The sequence below is a fragment of the Vicia villosa genome, linkage group LG3 (genome assembly GCF_029867415.1).
Source record: "Vicia villosa cultivar HV-30 ecotype Madison, WI linkage group LG3, Vvil1.0, whole genome shotgun sequence".
In the NCBI taxonomy this organism is placed as follows: Eukaryota; Viridiplantae; Streptophyta; class Magnoliopsida; order Fabales; family Fabaceae; genus Vicia; species Vicia villosa.
In genome coordinates this window covers 67,915,823-67,932,101 of record NC_081182.1, presented here as the reverse complement: position 1 = coordinate 67,932,101, position 16,279 = coordinate 67,915,823, and the positions used below count along the sequence as shown (strand labels likewise).

General features: G+C 34.7%; 1 protein-coding gene across 1 annotated transcript; it reads right to left on the bottom strand.

Annotated features, from left to right (window-relative positions):
* Nucleotides 1-1,564: 1,564 nt before the first annotated feature.
* Nucleotides 1,565-16,079, bottom strand: LOC131658258 (protein MICRORCHIDIA 6-like). The gene is made up of 23 exons (XM_058927571.1): nucleotides 15,875-16,079; nucleotides 15,580-15,700; nucleotides 12,988-13,121; nucleotides 12,445-12,611; nucleotides 12,237-12,363; nucleotides 11,871-11,945; nucleotides 11,742-11,776; nucleotides 11,025-11,103; nucleotides 10,836-10,925; nucleotides 10,676-10,751; nucleotides 9,597-9,675; nucleotides 8,692-8,820; nucleotides 7,079-7,177; nucleotides 6,895-6,996; nucleotides 6,665-6,811; nucleotides 6,401-6,490; nucleotides 5,614-5,665; nucleotides 5,355-5,466; nucleotides 4,162-4,253; nucleotides 3,880-3,986; nucleotides 2,400-2,479; nucleotides 2,181-2,223; nucleotides 1,565-1,936 (listed from the first exon to the last, which is right to left on the bottom strand). Exons 1-23 carry the CDS (start codon nucleotides 16,077-16,079, stop codon nucleotides 1,844-1,846), a joined length of 2,334 nt encoding a protein of 777 aa, XP_058783554.1. The 3' UTR covers nucleotides 1,565-1,843.
* Between the last annotated feature and the right edge of the window lie 200 nt (nucleotides 16,080-16,279).

The following is a 16,279-nucleotide window of genomic DNA, read 5'->3' as shown; positions in this document are numbered from 1 at the left end:
TTTATTAAATATTTGTGATAGAATGTTTGATCACCGTATTTTTTTTTCAGGATTGGAAATTAAAGCACTTCCCTGATATTATTGGCTGGGGAGAGGTGACGAGTTACACTGAGGACCTTCCGCGTGTCAGAGCCTTCGCCCCACTCAGAAGAAACCACCTCGCCTGTCTTTTGACTCCACTCGTATCGCCATGACCCGTCGACAGCTAGATAGGGTCTTTTAGACTAGGAGCAACACATGGTTCCTGACAAGGCTCGTGCGACCAGATCAGGGGTAGATAGGAGTTGTGTCGATGGATACATCACCTGGTACTACAAAGTGTCGCACCCATACATGCTTCCCATTGCACCTGGATCACCGTTCAGACCAGCCCACGAGGAGATTCTGCGGGCTCATCAGGCTCAGATGGACCACACTCAGGATGTTCTTCTTCGGTGTCGTGAGATAGCTAACATGGCGCGGGTTGGCATTGCCGATGGTTTCTTCCCTGGCCTGCGTCTTGTGGAGGGTATCATTAGGGTGGCAGATGAGGCATTTTTATTTCGTGAAAACTGTTCCAGGAAAAGTGGGGCACTCGACAGTAGAGGCAGAGTAGCCAACAGATGGCGCGGTGGACGGAGAGGCAGAGGCGGGGCCAGAGGCAGCAGAGAGAGGCGCGGGATGATGTACGACACACATAGTGGTGATGCCGACGGATTTATTTCTTATATGTATTTTGATTTCATTTTTGTATGAGAATTTGATACATGTATTTGACATTATTGGCCGATATGTTTTTTTTTTTGTACTATTTACTTATTGCTTTTAAATTGCATTCCTTTAATTTACTGTAATTGGGTTTTTCGTTGTTATAAAAAATGAGTTATGGAATGAAATATATGTGATTTTAAAAAATAACAGATTGTTCTGTAGGTTCATCTACGAAACACTCTATTTTAACACGTTCCATAGATGCACCTACGGAAAGAAATAATTTTTTTGAAAAAAAAAAGGTACTTCTGAATGTGCATCTACGAAAACAAAATGCATAATTAAAATTTTGTCAGGTGGCTAAGAGATTCATGAGGTCTATTGAGAAATTTTCTATAAAAAAATTGTTCCAATACTAATTTGATTACAAAAGCGATTAGATTCTATATGACATTCTTAGTGTGTATGATGGAATTAACAAAACTGATTTTCACATAATTGATAGAATTAATTTTAATATAATTAATTTATCTTTAAACTCAGAAGGTACAATTTCTAATTTCAAATAGAATGCTATAAAAGCGGAATCAATTCTACTCAATTCTACTTAAGAAAAGTCAAACACCTCAAAATTATTTCATAACCAATTCTACGCTTCTAAAATTACTTTTAACTCTTCCAAAAGTCAAACCAAACATCCTATTAAGAGCCAAATAATTTCTTATTGGAATGGGATTAACTCAAACTCAGACCACTCCTTAGATGGCTGAAAGCAATCCTTTGGTATAATTTTTTTGTAATGAATTTTTAATTAGTTTGAGTAACAAGACATGCACGAGCACACCAAAAAAGCAGTTATATAAAGACGCCAGACTAAAACAAATGAATAATTGCACATAAGCGGATAAGCCTGATGCTCCATAGTGTTTTACATGTACAGAAGGTAGGTGATTCTTACACTAACTTGCAAAAGATGCCTAGAAAACTTGGAGCAAAAACCTTACCGGGTCATACAAAGCAGGTCGGGTCTTGGACCCTGTGATCTTTGAACAGGCCCGTAAAACTGGTAAGCCCCACGGCTACAAAAGATTGAGCTATACATACAACATTACTTCAGTAAATGAAAAAATTAATGGCAAGAACTACAGCTACACTACTCCTCTTTCACGTCTAAAGACTGCAGTTCAGCTAAAAGCTGGTTATATTCATTTTGGGCTTCCTCTATTTTACTTTTAAGCTCCACCACCTGCACAATCATAGCCATTACTCTTGGATCACTAGGTAAAACAAAAAATTCACTTTTTACAAACACTCGAGGGATAGAAACTTCAACCATATAATTTAACGTGAAGATTTGTGTTTCTTCTTTTCTGTGTCTTTTTAAATATAATTAAGAATAACTCTTTAAGGAAGAATCCTAGTACAATGTACAAAAGCTGTTCTCTATGGATTAGGCAACAGGAAAATCAAAGTCATTAGCCAAACATTACCTTGGAATTAAGTTCTTCACCTCTCTTTTCCAATTCCAAACATCTGCAGGGAAAGAAGAGTAGAAATAAGATATATATGCCATTTATAATTTAAAATAGGAGAAATGAACTGAGTTGGGTAAATGTTGCTGAAATCAAACTAGTGAAACCAATTCAGCTTGCTAAACAATATACAATCAAAAGAATTAGCAGACTAGCAGTAATTAGATATACACTCACTCTGTATGTAGTTTCTGATTTTCTTGCATCAACTTTACAGTCTCTGGGTTTACAACCTGGTCTGAAGGAGTTGTGGTGATCTGCATAAAATGCAAGGGTGAAATGGAATTAATTACTTTACAAATAACTAAATTGCAGATTCTGAAGTCCAAGGAAATCAAGTAAATAACCAAAGTGGAAATGGGCGGTTACTCTCTAGAGTACTGCCGAAAACATATTCTATACACCAAACAATGTCAGTAAACTGGAAAAGATGGAGCATATGTGTGTCAATAAAAGGATAAATCGGTACTATAAAGCTACATCTACGGTAGGGACTAGGGACACTATTAATCATCCAATGGCCATTATAGTACAATTAAGGGCTAATCTAGTTGGGAAAATATATTCTAAGGACTAATCTTGTACGCTTAAATTACTACTAGGACCGCAAAAACAATTTCACCTATTTAATTACAAAATGCTCACATATATTGTCAACCCCGCTACAATAGGTGGCGATTGCAGAGTCGCACATCAGAGGTGAGGTCATGTGCGAAGCGTTCGGTCAGAGAGCCCCATTCAACAGGTGCAGCGGATGCAGCTGCAAATCACAATTTCATTCACGGCACAGTCCCATTTCTGCATCTGAGATTAGGGTTCACGGGAGGAATATCCCAAATTCCCCTGTTTTTATGGGTATATTGATCATTTCAAAGTATTTTAAGTGACCTATTTATTTAATATTCTTCTTGATCACTAGTTTTCTATGCTTCTTCTTCGAGAACGCCTTCTCCATGCATCTTGTCTGCATTTCTCCTTATGTGCAAGAAGTTTTGTTACTCTTCGTTTGCCCACAATCCTCCGTTTCTCCTTCATGCAAAGCTTATTGCCCATTTGCCTGCGCTTTCTGTATAATTTTGAATATACTAAATATGAATCTTTATCGGGTTTTGCTTTTAATGTTGGTGAGAAATGACCAAAGTTAATCATAATTATTAAGTATGATCACCCCTTTAATTGTGTATTTTGCTATTTTTTAAGTATTTATATATTCTGTTAGAATTTTTGTTTGGTTTTTATACTGTTTTTTTTTTGCCAAAACAAGTGAAACACCGAAAACAATTTTAGTCAACGTTTTTCATGAATAAATCTTTGAAATACAAAACAAGTGAAAGCAACATAGCAGTTCAGTAATTATAACTGAAAAGTAAACATTATTTGAAACCAAACAGACTATAAAATGATTTAGAACATATTAATAGGAAAAGTTTGATCAAAATAATAACTATGGAAATGGATAAAATGTAGATATTTCAACAAAATGACCAAGAAGCCAATAAATTTATAGGAAAAGTTTGCTCAAATATAAGTATGTATAAAATGTAGATATTTCAACATAATGACCAAGAAGCCAATATATTTATAGAAAAAGTTTGCTCAAAATAATAAGTATAGATAAAATGTAGATATTTTAACATAATGGACCAAGAATACAGACCTGTTTATTCTGACTGAAACCAATACCAGTTACATATTCTTCACTTGCATGTTTTTTCCTCTTCTGAAGGTCTATCAGTTCATCTGTCTTCCTCTTATTATGATATCCTGAATAACAATGAAGCAACATTAGTTTGACAAAATTGGATATGCTAGTGATGCCACGAAAGCAATTAACATGTTCAGATCTGCTTTGAGGATTCATTTTGTTTTGATCAAATTCCAATATCTATTGAAAACAGGGAAGAAACTTTTGTTTTTTAAAGAATTGGTTATTTCATACCAAGTGATTTCTGCAATGAAGGAAGTGGTTGGGTAACTCTAATTCGAGTCTTATCTTCCGCCCGATACCCAATTAGTCTACAATGAGTATCCCTGCAGAATTTAAAGAGAGAATTGTACATGTCAGATATTATCGCTTAAAAATAATAAAACTATTTTATGGTAAAATCACTGTAAGTCCTTATAGTTTTATTAAATCTTTTATCAGGTCCTAATACTTTAGGAGTGCGTTTAGTGTCTAGGATATGATAACAAGGACGTTAATTAAAGTATGAGCTGATATGAATTTGATAAGCTTTATCCCATCTAATGATTAATGTGCACCCAAAAATCCACCAAATAGGTGGCAGCAATGATAAAAGTATGAGTTCAATAATGGCAGTGGTAGTGAATAATGATACCACTGGTGGTAGAGGGTGTTGAATGATGGTGATGGTGTTTGATGTGAAAGCTGTTGGGGAGCGGAGGCAATAGAGTGTATCGGGGGAAGAGGTTAAGGGTTCCGAGAACATAGATTGCCTAGCATAGGTAGTGGAGGGAATCGGGAAACAATGATGAGGATGATGTCGGGAGGCGATTAAGCTGGTGATGGAGGATGCTGGCCATGACGTCCCGCCATGAGAGAAGTGAAAGAAAAGAGAGGAAAGTTAGAATAAGGTTGAAAAAGTGAGAAAAGAATATCATATGCTAATCATTTCTGACCCAACCCTATATTATTGCCTTAAGGAACTATGGATCACTACTCCTTATATTATTAATTATAATTCTTATCCTGGACACCAAAACAACTCTGAACGTTTTAAGCAGAAATGTTATTTTTTAAATATATAAAACCATTTTACTAATATTAATATTTTAGTAACATAGCTGAGTTATTCCTCATAATTCACTCAAACTTTGAGGCAAGTTCATATATAATATAATAATGATGGTTAAAGGAGCCTAATTAAAAATCATCAAAAGCAATAGGACACTATTAAAACTTTTAAACCACAAGGATCTCATTGAAAAATCAATCTATAAGGACTAATGGAAAAATTCAACTATTACATGTGTGGTGGTTAAGACACGACAATTTACCAATTAATCCAAAACAAACATTTGCGTGTTTCAAAAGTGGAGAGTATGTGAGAATGAGACAGGATGTGGGAGTGGGACAAGCATAAATAGAGAATGCAAGCAAAAACACTATACCAGTACTCCCATGTCATTGACTTTAATCGCGCTTCTAGCTTTTGAAACAAGGAAGTTTTCTCAAAATCTTGTTTATCATGAGTTGGCTCAACAAAATCTGCTTGCATGATACCTATGACAAGGATAACATAGTTAGGACCCCCTTACAGATTCAGTATATCTATAAGAGTTCTGTTATTTTGCAGTGGGACAACAAAAATTGACAACAATCTATAAACGTCAACCAGAACTTGTCATTGCACAGTAATGAGCTACTCACCAACAACTCCTCTGCCTCTACTGTCTGAATATCTTACAACCTGCCAAAATGGCTGACATATTGAAAAGGCAACGATAACATTAGCATTTGCGAGGTGGATGGGAAAAGGACACAAAACAGGACAATGTATACGGAGAGAAAGAAATACAAGTAATAGATAGTGTTAAATTTGAATTTTACTTGTCAAGTACTTGATACGCTGTAAGAGCATTCAGAATTCAAAGCAACTTATAATGCTTAGTTTTAAAGCTTTAACCGGAGTACTGAAAAAATTGAATGGAAATAAACTCACTTCTTTGGTGTCTTTGGCTTTAAAAAGGTCATTTTAACAGTGATATGTTTCTTGGGTCAATACATGGCTTCTTTAGATCTTTACAGGCATCTTCTTAATAAAACGTGCAGAGATAAAAAAATTCTCATGCGGAGGTTCTATCCTTCCTTCTATTTATTTAAAACACTTATCTTCTAATAAAATATGACTTATCATCTCAAAAAATAAATACAATTTTTAGTTCTCATTGCATGCTTTGTTATCAAACAATATATTCTAACTACTGCCAGTCAATCAAACAACCTTTCCTATTAAGTCTTATTTACTAACTAAAATAATCTATTGTCATAAAAATTGAAAAGTTAAGGCTCCTGGATTTATGGCATGAGCTCCAATTTGATCTTGTAGATGTTTAACTACAATTTTGCACAACAATTAACCAATCCATTGATCAATCATTGCATAAAAAAGTTGCCTCCAACTAAGCATGTTATGACATTTAAGGGTGATAATTACCAGTATCAGCCGATGTTTGTGATATACATTGAAACCATGGATATTGACATGAGGGGCTTCCTTGAGAAATCCAATTGTTACAAAAAGTTCCTACAAAGTGAATCCAAGTAATAATATGAACATTAATAATTTATTATTTGAAGAAAGAAATGGAGAAGTATAGCTAGAATAAGATAATATTTCCTCAACAGCAAAAGAAAATTATTCCTCTCAATTGATATATAATAATAGATAATGAAAAACATTTCAAAAGTTTGAAATAACCTCTACAGGTCCAGCACATTGCGGTGTATATTTGATAAATTCAACAAGTTTAAGATCATCAGCAATGCTATGTGGCTTCACAGCTTGCCCTCTCAATATAATTTGGAAAGTTTTTGGTAACCGCAAGTACAATATGGACGAGTACACCTGTGCAATATAAGAAAATTAGACTCCGTAAAATTCAACCTTCGATTCAGACCTTAGGTACAACTCTAATACTTTAAGCATACACGTAATGAATAACGAAATGTTTTTGCAATATGTTCCTCTTGGATTCTCTTCCATGCAGGTTTAGTAGAGATCTTCTTGACATCCCAAGCAATGCGAATATCCTACATAAGAGAATAAGTATCCATAAGAAAGGAAAATTTCAACACGGGGCTAGAAAGAAAACCAATAAAATAAAAATACAACCTCAGGATCTGTGTCAAAATCTAACTCCGTAAGCCCCTCATCGTTGAACCACAAATTGTAGACAATAACTTTAGTACCGTAAGATCCCATGTTTTGAAACTGCATGAGTGATGAATATATAGTGAGCCAAAACAAGTTATAAGTATAAATGAGCATCATATATTTTATATGCAATGTAATTGTGTTATAAAGCTAGCTTAGAATGTATCGTTGCTAGAAAATGGACTCAATAATTGATGTTGTTGAGAAGCTTTGCTCAAATTACATAGTTGTAAGAGAGGGAAGATGAATGGCATCGGAACTCCCAACTTGCAAAGAGAGAGATGCTGGATAAATTGGAAGGGTAACGGACCACAAACATGGAGTCTCAAAGGGATTCTCTAAGTCATGGAAAGGACGGAATTGTCAGCGAATGACAATGACAAGAACGGAATCGCGTGCAAAGATGGGCAACGCATGGAAAAAAACTAAGAGGTGGTAGACAAACTTAGAGCTCCCAGACCTCGGAGGCAATGCAGTCATTGGTTAGATTAGCAAGATTGAGTGTTTCTTTTATTTTAAAAGAGTACTAGATTAGCAAGACAACTTTAAAAAAGTAAAGTTTTCAGGAAATTCCACTAGGAGAAAAGATTTTTCTAGGTGGGGATCTAAATGGGTTGTATAAAGTGCATTGAGAGGTTTTGAGGGCTTGCGTTAAATGGGTTGTATAAAGTGCATCGAGAGTTTTTGAGGGCCTGCATGGGGGTATGGCCTCGATGAGTTAAATGTGGGTATGGCCTCGATGAGTTAAATGTGGGTAAATCCATCCTATACTTTTCGTCAACTATTATTCATACTGATAATTACTACAACTAATACATGCTTTAGAAAAAGAGAGCAGCACTTGATCACATACAAGAGTGGGGTGACATGTTCTAAAATAGATTTCTTTATCTTTAGGAAATCAATCAGAAAGAAAGATTTTGTTGGACCGTAAAGACATACCTGAAGAGAGCTTGACTACCCAACAGAGTATTGAATATGGATATGTAAGGGTTAAGAGGAGAGCAGAGAGAAAAGGCCACAGTAGGGTTTCACGGATCAAGTGGTGACATTTGAAGGGTGAAAAACAAAGAATCTTCCAACCTAACGTTTTAGAGGGAAGTTTTGAGGAGCCATGTGGAAGTGCAAATGATATGTGAGACAAGAAGGCAGAGGGGATTAAAAAAAGTAGTAAAAGAGACATTGGGAGAATTTGAGGTTTCGGACCTAGGGATAAAGAATCTTGGTGGTGGAACGAAAGTGTGTAGAATAAGATTAAAACCAATAGGTACATTGATTTAGGTGTTGCACACCATGTCACTTCAGTCAAAAAATTAGTATCTCAACCAATTGGTTTAAACACAGCAATAAAAAAATTACAATTGGGCATTCTAGAGTCACTGAATTGCTGTATAAAGACATGCCAAATTTAAGAAGAAACGAGAACGAAATCAATAGGTATCAAACCAAACTATGTGTGTGATGCTAGGCATTTATTGCCTACAACAAGGAAAAAACAACTACACTAATCATTGGTATGTTTTGAAAGAGTAGGCCGATTATCAGGGGTGGAGGGAAACATAAAAACTGACTTGTTTCAGGAGATCTGCTTCGGATGAATATGGTGACCAACGCAACAGCAATTCTAAATTTGCCATAAAATGTTCTTTGCCATTTAACACATCCAACGACGAAGTGGAGGTATTATACTCATAATTCACCTGAAATTGACAAGATTAGTTAGCAATGTCAGTTGAAACTATTATAATCTTCAGTATGCGCAAATTTATCAGCCGAAGAAAAATACAAAAAAATGCATTAAATCATCATCTAAAATAACCCTTTTAGTATCCAGGCTTGTTAAAGTTCAACTTTACTTCAAAGAGTGAGGGTAACAGGGATCAAACTACTGACTACTTGGCCACAAAGGCCTTGATACCATGTCATGAAGCAAAAGATAGACATTCTAAAATACCAAGTCTCAAACACTTCATATTTAACCGTCATAATGATTGACGAGAGGAAACTATAGAAAAGTGGGCCAATAATATATAGGATAACACTTCTATGCCAATAACATGTAAGTAACCAAATATGATTGTGTTCTATAATATTACATAGTCTGGCAGCTACTGACATCAGAAAGAGTAAATTGTACTGCAATGAGTAAATTGTACTGCAATGAGTGTTCAAGAAAGGAAAATAATAAAGAGAAAAAGGTCCCAGCTAAGAAAATAATCTCTAGCCCCTGGCAATTCAGTTAACAGACAGAATATCCCCAGCATTCTTTCTCCCTTCCTACAAAACAACTTATAATCTCTCCATAACTAACTCCCTTCCCCTCCTACCCGGACATTGGGCCTCAAGAGATAGCCTTGGGCCGTCAAGTGTAGCCATGTGACCCACTACCCCGACTGAGTTGATGACTGTCCAGGTTTGGTGAGACTGATTTGAATCAAAACCTTTAAGAAGTAATAGAATGATAATTACTACTTACCATTGGTACTACTATTCTGTCAAGTTGTGTTTGCATCAGAAATGTATATGACAAAAGTCCAATGCTTTGAGTCAAAATCCTGATCCAGGTATAAACAGTAAGAGAAGAGAAACAACATAACAATTTCACTTTTCCCACATAAATTCACATATTGATGTCTATTTGTAAAGCCTTTTCGGCCTCAGTATCAAGTGAAAAGAAAGGTTGTAATAATAAAAGTATATAGAATGAATTGGCATTGGACTACAGCTTCATGAAACAGAAAGTTAAATTCATAATAGTAGAGAGCAGATTTTCTCTTATTTCTTTTAAAATTATCTCTCTTAAAATTTAGATTGGGTCTAATTCAATCCTACAAAATCGGCTTATAAAGTGAGGACTACCCGCCACTTATAAACACATATCCAGGTCACATCTCGTCCAATGTGGGACTTCTGAATTCACCCGCTCACGCCCACGCCACGCCGGGAACTAGACACCTGGACTATGACCAGAATGACTTGGATACCATCTCAAAATATGAGTTAGGCTTAACTCAACCAACAAAATTGGCTTATAAGGTGAAACATGCCAACCCTTATAAACATGTATCCAAGTCATATCTCATTTAATGTGGGACTTCTCAACAGTTACAAAGCTATAAAACACCTTATTAGACCTGCACATTTCTCTAAGGCTATAGACAAAAAAGAGAACAAAATTAGGTGTCTTAATTTTCAGTTTTTCCAATCAGGGAGGGGGGTAAGTGAATTTTTTTAAAGAATAGATGAATTGGACAGACATTTAATATGTACCTCTAAAAAATGATCTAAAGGTGGATTCTTACTTTTTTTATTATACTAAAAATTTACTTTTTTACTAAAAATGGAAAGGGTCCACCTTTGATCCTTTTTGGAAGGTATGTATTAAATGCACCTTTGTAAGCATGGCCTTCAGAATCAAAATGCAAATAATTAATAATAATCACTCTTTCTAGGAGATAGAGCAGCGGTTGTCTTTGTCAATACAGTAAGAAGCATATTACCTAGACCAACATGGCAACATATCATAAAGTCATATATTCACTTTTTTAACCATACCCATTATTCAAATGCCGACTGAAAACTATAGCATCTGCACCAAGTCTCATACTACTGGTCTTGAAGCCATTTCCGTCTAGGGCATCAAAATAAAAATAATATATAATACATGAGAAACTTAAGAGAATAACAAAATTATTGCAGATATCACAATCCATACACTGTCCAATAGCAAGCTTTGAACTTTTATCTGAAAATCCAAAACTCATGCAGCGACGCATTGCTTCCGGATCCATGCCACCACCATCATCTGATTGCCAAGTGTTGGCACCAAATCAAAAGAATCAGAATGATTAAAACTAAAGTCACTTCCAACTACTTATATTGAAGAGTTCCAGAACTAGCATACCTTCAATCAACAATGCTGGACTTCCATCTCTTGGATTTGAAATTTTATCTACACTGACAAAGGTAGCCCCATTTTGGATCTATCCTAAGAATAAATGCCAACCATGCAATATAAAGTACAAACAAAAATCAAACGTAGTTGTGAAATGATGGTTTGTAAGAATGAAAAACATAGGTGTGAACAATAGATAATAGGCTTTACAATAACCTATGCAATGACAATTAAAAAATATTGGAATAAACATGAACCAGAAAGCTTCTAAGGCAGAAGAATAACCAGAAATGCTGACTCTACAGAAGATACACTATTTCTGGCACATGGAAATGCCAGTGTCACAAAGCAATTGACAATCTACAATTGGTTGGCAATAGCTAACTCAGTATGCTACAGATAACAAATGAAAACGGCAGACTAGCTTACTAGAGTATAGCCTAAACTAGCCTAAAAAGGCTTCTAACTGTAGCTGAAATGTTGAGACAGAAAATTCTTAGTCGGCATCTAGGCTAACAGCTTGTGTAACTAGCTGAGTTTGAGTCAATTAGATCCTTCTGGTATTAATAACAGAGTACATTGTGCTGTACAGTTAACAATTCATTCATTCAATACAAAGAATATTCAGAATAGAATTTCTCTTGTTTTCTCTCTCTATCTATCCCAAGAACTTTCTCCCATTTCCGCAGGTAATATAATAATAGTTCAACCAACAGAAATAATCACCTCATCAACAGCATTATCAAGAAGCTCTGCTATGGCTGAAAACAGAAAAAATAAACATAAATAATCACAAAGATAGGTGTAGCTTAGAGAAGGGACAAGTCTATATAGATGATTAGAATAAGAACATACCGCCAAATGCCCACTTGTGCGAAGTTGCATTTGAATGAAGGAACATGGGGTGCACATGTAGGTAGTTTTTTCCATCTGCAACCCAAAAAGAATCAGAAATGCATAAGAATTCAGGAATGGACAAAAGCTCAACGATATGAACCTACAGGCAAAAAGCGTAGCAACTAGGATGTGATATCTGAAAACGAAAATCCGCCAAAGTCAAATGGAAAGAAAAATCTGTCAACACTACCCAGTGTACATTAATACAAACATGGTTGGTAGAAGATTGTGCAGGGAAGTTACAGCCATGAAACCAAATAGTGAACTTATCAATTTCTAACTCACACACACATATAAATGTAATAAGCATATACATATATATACCTTTAACTGACGTTTGAGAACCATGCCCGTCATCATAGCTCCCAGCTTGCCAAAACTGTCTGGATAGTGGTGCAGCACAAACGGATGATGCATAAGAGATTCCAGTATCATCAATTGGCGACGGCCCCTGTTCCAACACACTGGAATTACTATGACCTGTACTTGGGGCACTAGAGCTTATATTTTCATCAGCATCTTGTCTAGTCACCTGAGTTCGAGATTTCTCACATTTGACTAATCGCCGATCACCAGTCACACGCACATTCTCAGCACCCGTAACATACCCAGGCTCCAATTTAACCGCAACCGGAACAGCCTTTTCACTTTCATCGTCACTAGACAAATCAACAATCTCTACACTCCCCATAATTATCCCTATACACAAAGTAAAGCGTAAAACATAAATTACCATAGAGTATCCAAAAATAGGAAGCAAATTCAACCAATAACATGCAAGTAAGTTAAGTTCATCAAACTGCATTGGTAATTTTACATATAAAGTTGAAAGAACAAAACAAGAACAATAAATGACTTATAAAACAGAAAAGGGTTTTGACGTGATTTCCGGAAAAAAAAACAAGACAGTGACAAAAACTTGGAAAGAAACCATGCAACATGCGATCAAAGAGTGTAAAGAACCGAAGAAGAGAAGAAAAAAAAAGAGTGCGTGAAGCGAATTGGAAACGACACCAGAATGTGCGTTTAGAGTTAGGGTTTGGTACAAAATGCAGAGGAAAATTCAGAAACTTACCAGAAAGTTCAAAAGGGAAAAGGAGAATAGATGGAACGGGAAAAGAAGAAGAAAGGTAGTTGGTGAAGGTGAAAGGAGAGAGAGTGTGTCCGGTAGTGACGGATGCAGACACAGACAAGGCCTGGAGATCAACTCTAACAGAGTGAAACAATGATGAAGGACAGTGGTTGCTTAATTTTTATTTTAAATGTAACATTAATATAATTTTTTTTAATAATATTCTCTAGTATTTATTATTTTTGACAATTTTTAATCATACCGCATGCATCTCTCACGCACCATGGAATTGACAAAATCGCAATCACTCTCGTACTTTCCGTAGATGCATCTATAGAACCCCTAAAAATATAGTGAAACCTGTAATTTTCTTAATTAATGGGAAAAATCAGAATATTTCTATAGATATATCTATGAAAGATTTCATTAACTTAATTAATTTAAATTAATTTGGAATTTTCTCAATGAATTAACTTAATTAATTTGGAATTTTCTCAATTAATTTATAACTTAATTTTGATATTTTCCCAATTAATTGGAAAAAATCTCAAATCACTATGTTTTAACGATTACGTTAAATGTCATTAAACTTAATTAATTTGATATTTTTCCAATTAATTGGGAAAATCTCCAATTAAATTACAAATTAATTTAGAAAATCTCAAATTCTCAATTAATTGGGAAAAATCTTTCGTAGTTATATTTACGGAAAGGTTTATCAATTAATTGGGAAAAATCTTTCGTAGTTACATCTATGCAAAAGTTTGATAGAGTTTGATTAATTGGGAAAATCTCAAATTCTCAATTAATTGAGAAAAATCTTTAGTAGTTACATCTACGGAAAGGTTTGATACGTTTTCGTAGATGTATCTACGGAATGAATCAAATTTTATCAAAATATGAGATGCTTCCGGATGTGCATCTACGAAAGTTGAGAACAAAATTGAAATTTTATGTGGTGTGTAAGATAATCATGGAGTGGGTTGAAAAACTTTCTTATTCTTTCTTTTTTATATTATTTTAATTTCGATTTCCAATGTAATTAATAAATGACATTTTTGTATAAATATAAATATATTTTTTAATTCATATGAAATGTTCAAAATATCTTGTAATTTAAGACAGAGGTAGTACTATAGTAGAATATGTGTCTACTTTCCACAACCACCAATTTTGTCACTTATGTGGATTTTTTACCCAAATGCCACACACAAAAAATATATTTCCTAAATGTCACCCACTAGAAAAAGTCCTAAAATGCTACATTTTTTTACTTTTTCTAGATTGCCTCCATCTCAAATGGAGGACGCCATATTTTTATTTTTATTTTTTTGTTTTTAATATTTAAATGATATTTTAGTGAATTTAAATTATTTTTAATTAATATAAATAGTTAATAACTATATTTTAATTATTAAATAGCCTAATAAATTATAAAATGTTTTTTAAAATATTAAAAATAATAATAAACAACGATAAAATTAATAAATAGATAAAAAAATATAATTAATAATTGATATTATTATTTATCATAAAATAAAATGTATTTGTTATTACTTATACAAAGAAAAAGTTGTATAATATTTCCTGCTAAAAATAAATGTACAATATTTTTTCTCTAAAATTTTTGGTAGAAAGGGTCTGGTCTCCTATGAATAGATGTGTCTGTGAAGGTTGAATTATCAATTCTCCTTTTGTTCTTACTTCCAGCATTTACTAATCATATCTGTTTGGGTTGTGTTTTTTGAGACATATAATCACATGAGGGTATGTCTGGACCCTTATTAGAATTTCGAAAGAATTGTTACAACCATCAACGGTGGGTTTCAACAACTAGGTGGTCCAATCCGGAAAGTTAAAAAAATAGATTATTGGTGTCCGTACATTACCTTGACGGATGCAAACCCAAAAGGCCCATAGATGTATTATTGGGATCGTGTGGAAAATGATACAGATGTGTATTATATGTTTTCAATATACAGTGGAGAAGTTAAGCGAGACGTTTAAGATTCACTTGTTCTAGCTGTTGTTGTTGAGTAGTTCAGCATGGTGTATGTTATGTGAGTGTTGATTTGATGTAATTGTGTTTGAAGTATGCGCTCTGATGTTATGTTTATTGTGTTGTACTACCTCCGTTCCTTTTTATAAGAGACAAGTCATTTTTTAGGATCATTGAATAACTAATGTATTTGGTCTCTTTATAGACTAGATACATTGATTATTCAATGAATCTAAAAAGTGAATTTTCTCTTATAAAAAGGAACGGAGGTAGTAATTTAATTTTAAGTCGTTGTGTTGTTGTAAACATTATTGTGATGTAACCGGAAGTTGGATGTTTTAATTAGAGTTGTCATTGTTGTTGAAAGAAATTACAAGAAAGTGATGAAATAAACATAAAACCACAAACACAACTAAGTAGAAGTTCCAGGCCTGTTTGGACATGTTTTGCAATAATGTTCGAATTCGCGGCAAATACCACATCTTCTTTTTTCCTTCTCATACTCATCCATCTCTATTCATATGCGGGTACTGCTTGGACGACCTTTATTTCGTATTCTCATGGCATCATTGTGGCAAAGAGTGTCTCCTTCGTACCGAGGCCAGTCAGGTTCAGTCGGCACCCCTATGAAACTTTCTTCGTAGACCTTAAACACATTAACAACCTTGAACGCATCAACTATATGCACAGAATAGTCCTGATGTATGCTTGCGCATGCTGCAAAGACATGCGAGCAAGGAACATGGAATGTTTGAAATTTTCCACACTCACATGTTTGGTTCCTAAGGTGAACGTTGAAATGTCGGGTAGGTCGACACTAATTATGATTCATAGTTTCCTCCACTAGGAAGCAAAACCTTAGACGATCAAATTGGCTAACGTTATAACTACTTGCTTTAGCAACCTCCTCGTCAATCCCTTTGATGCAACTAGAAGTATATCGTTGTCTGGAACCCAATTTTTTTGTCCATTTATGCCCTCTTCTCCCAAACGGTTCACCTAACCTAAAGTATGTTGATCTGGCCAATGCTGTAACCGGTAGATTACGAGTGACCTTAAATATCGAATTCATTGACTCTGCCAGGTTGGTAGTCATGTCCCCCCATCGTTGCCCTCCATCAAAAGCTCTACACCATTTTCTCTTGGAATATTTTCTACCTAGTTGAATGCATCCATGTTTGACATACGGATCTCTCCCATGTAGTAGTTGTATGTAGATTCAATTAATGCATAAGCTGTTCGTGAAAAAAATAGTAGTTAAACAAAATATCGTTAAACAACACTATTATGTATAAA

What these genes read in the sequence shown, in the direction of transcription:
- LOC131658258 (XM_058927571.1), bottom strand. Translation starts at nt 16,079, where the DNA reads ATGACTACCAACCTGGCAGAGTCAATGAATTCGATATTTAAGGTCACT. An exon ending in ACTGAACCTGACTGGCCTCG is followed by an intron (nt 13,122 to 15,579) that starts GTACGAAGGAGA and finishes TCACTCTGTTAG; the next exon opens with AGTTGATCTCCAGGCCTTGT. An exon ending in AAAGCTTGCTATTGGACAGT is followed by an intron (nt 10,752 to 10,835) that starts GTATGGATTGTG and finishes TTGATGCCCTAG; the next exon opens with ACGGAAATGGCTTCAAGACC.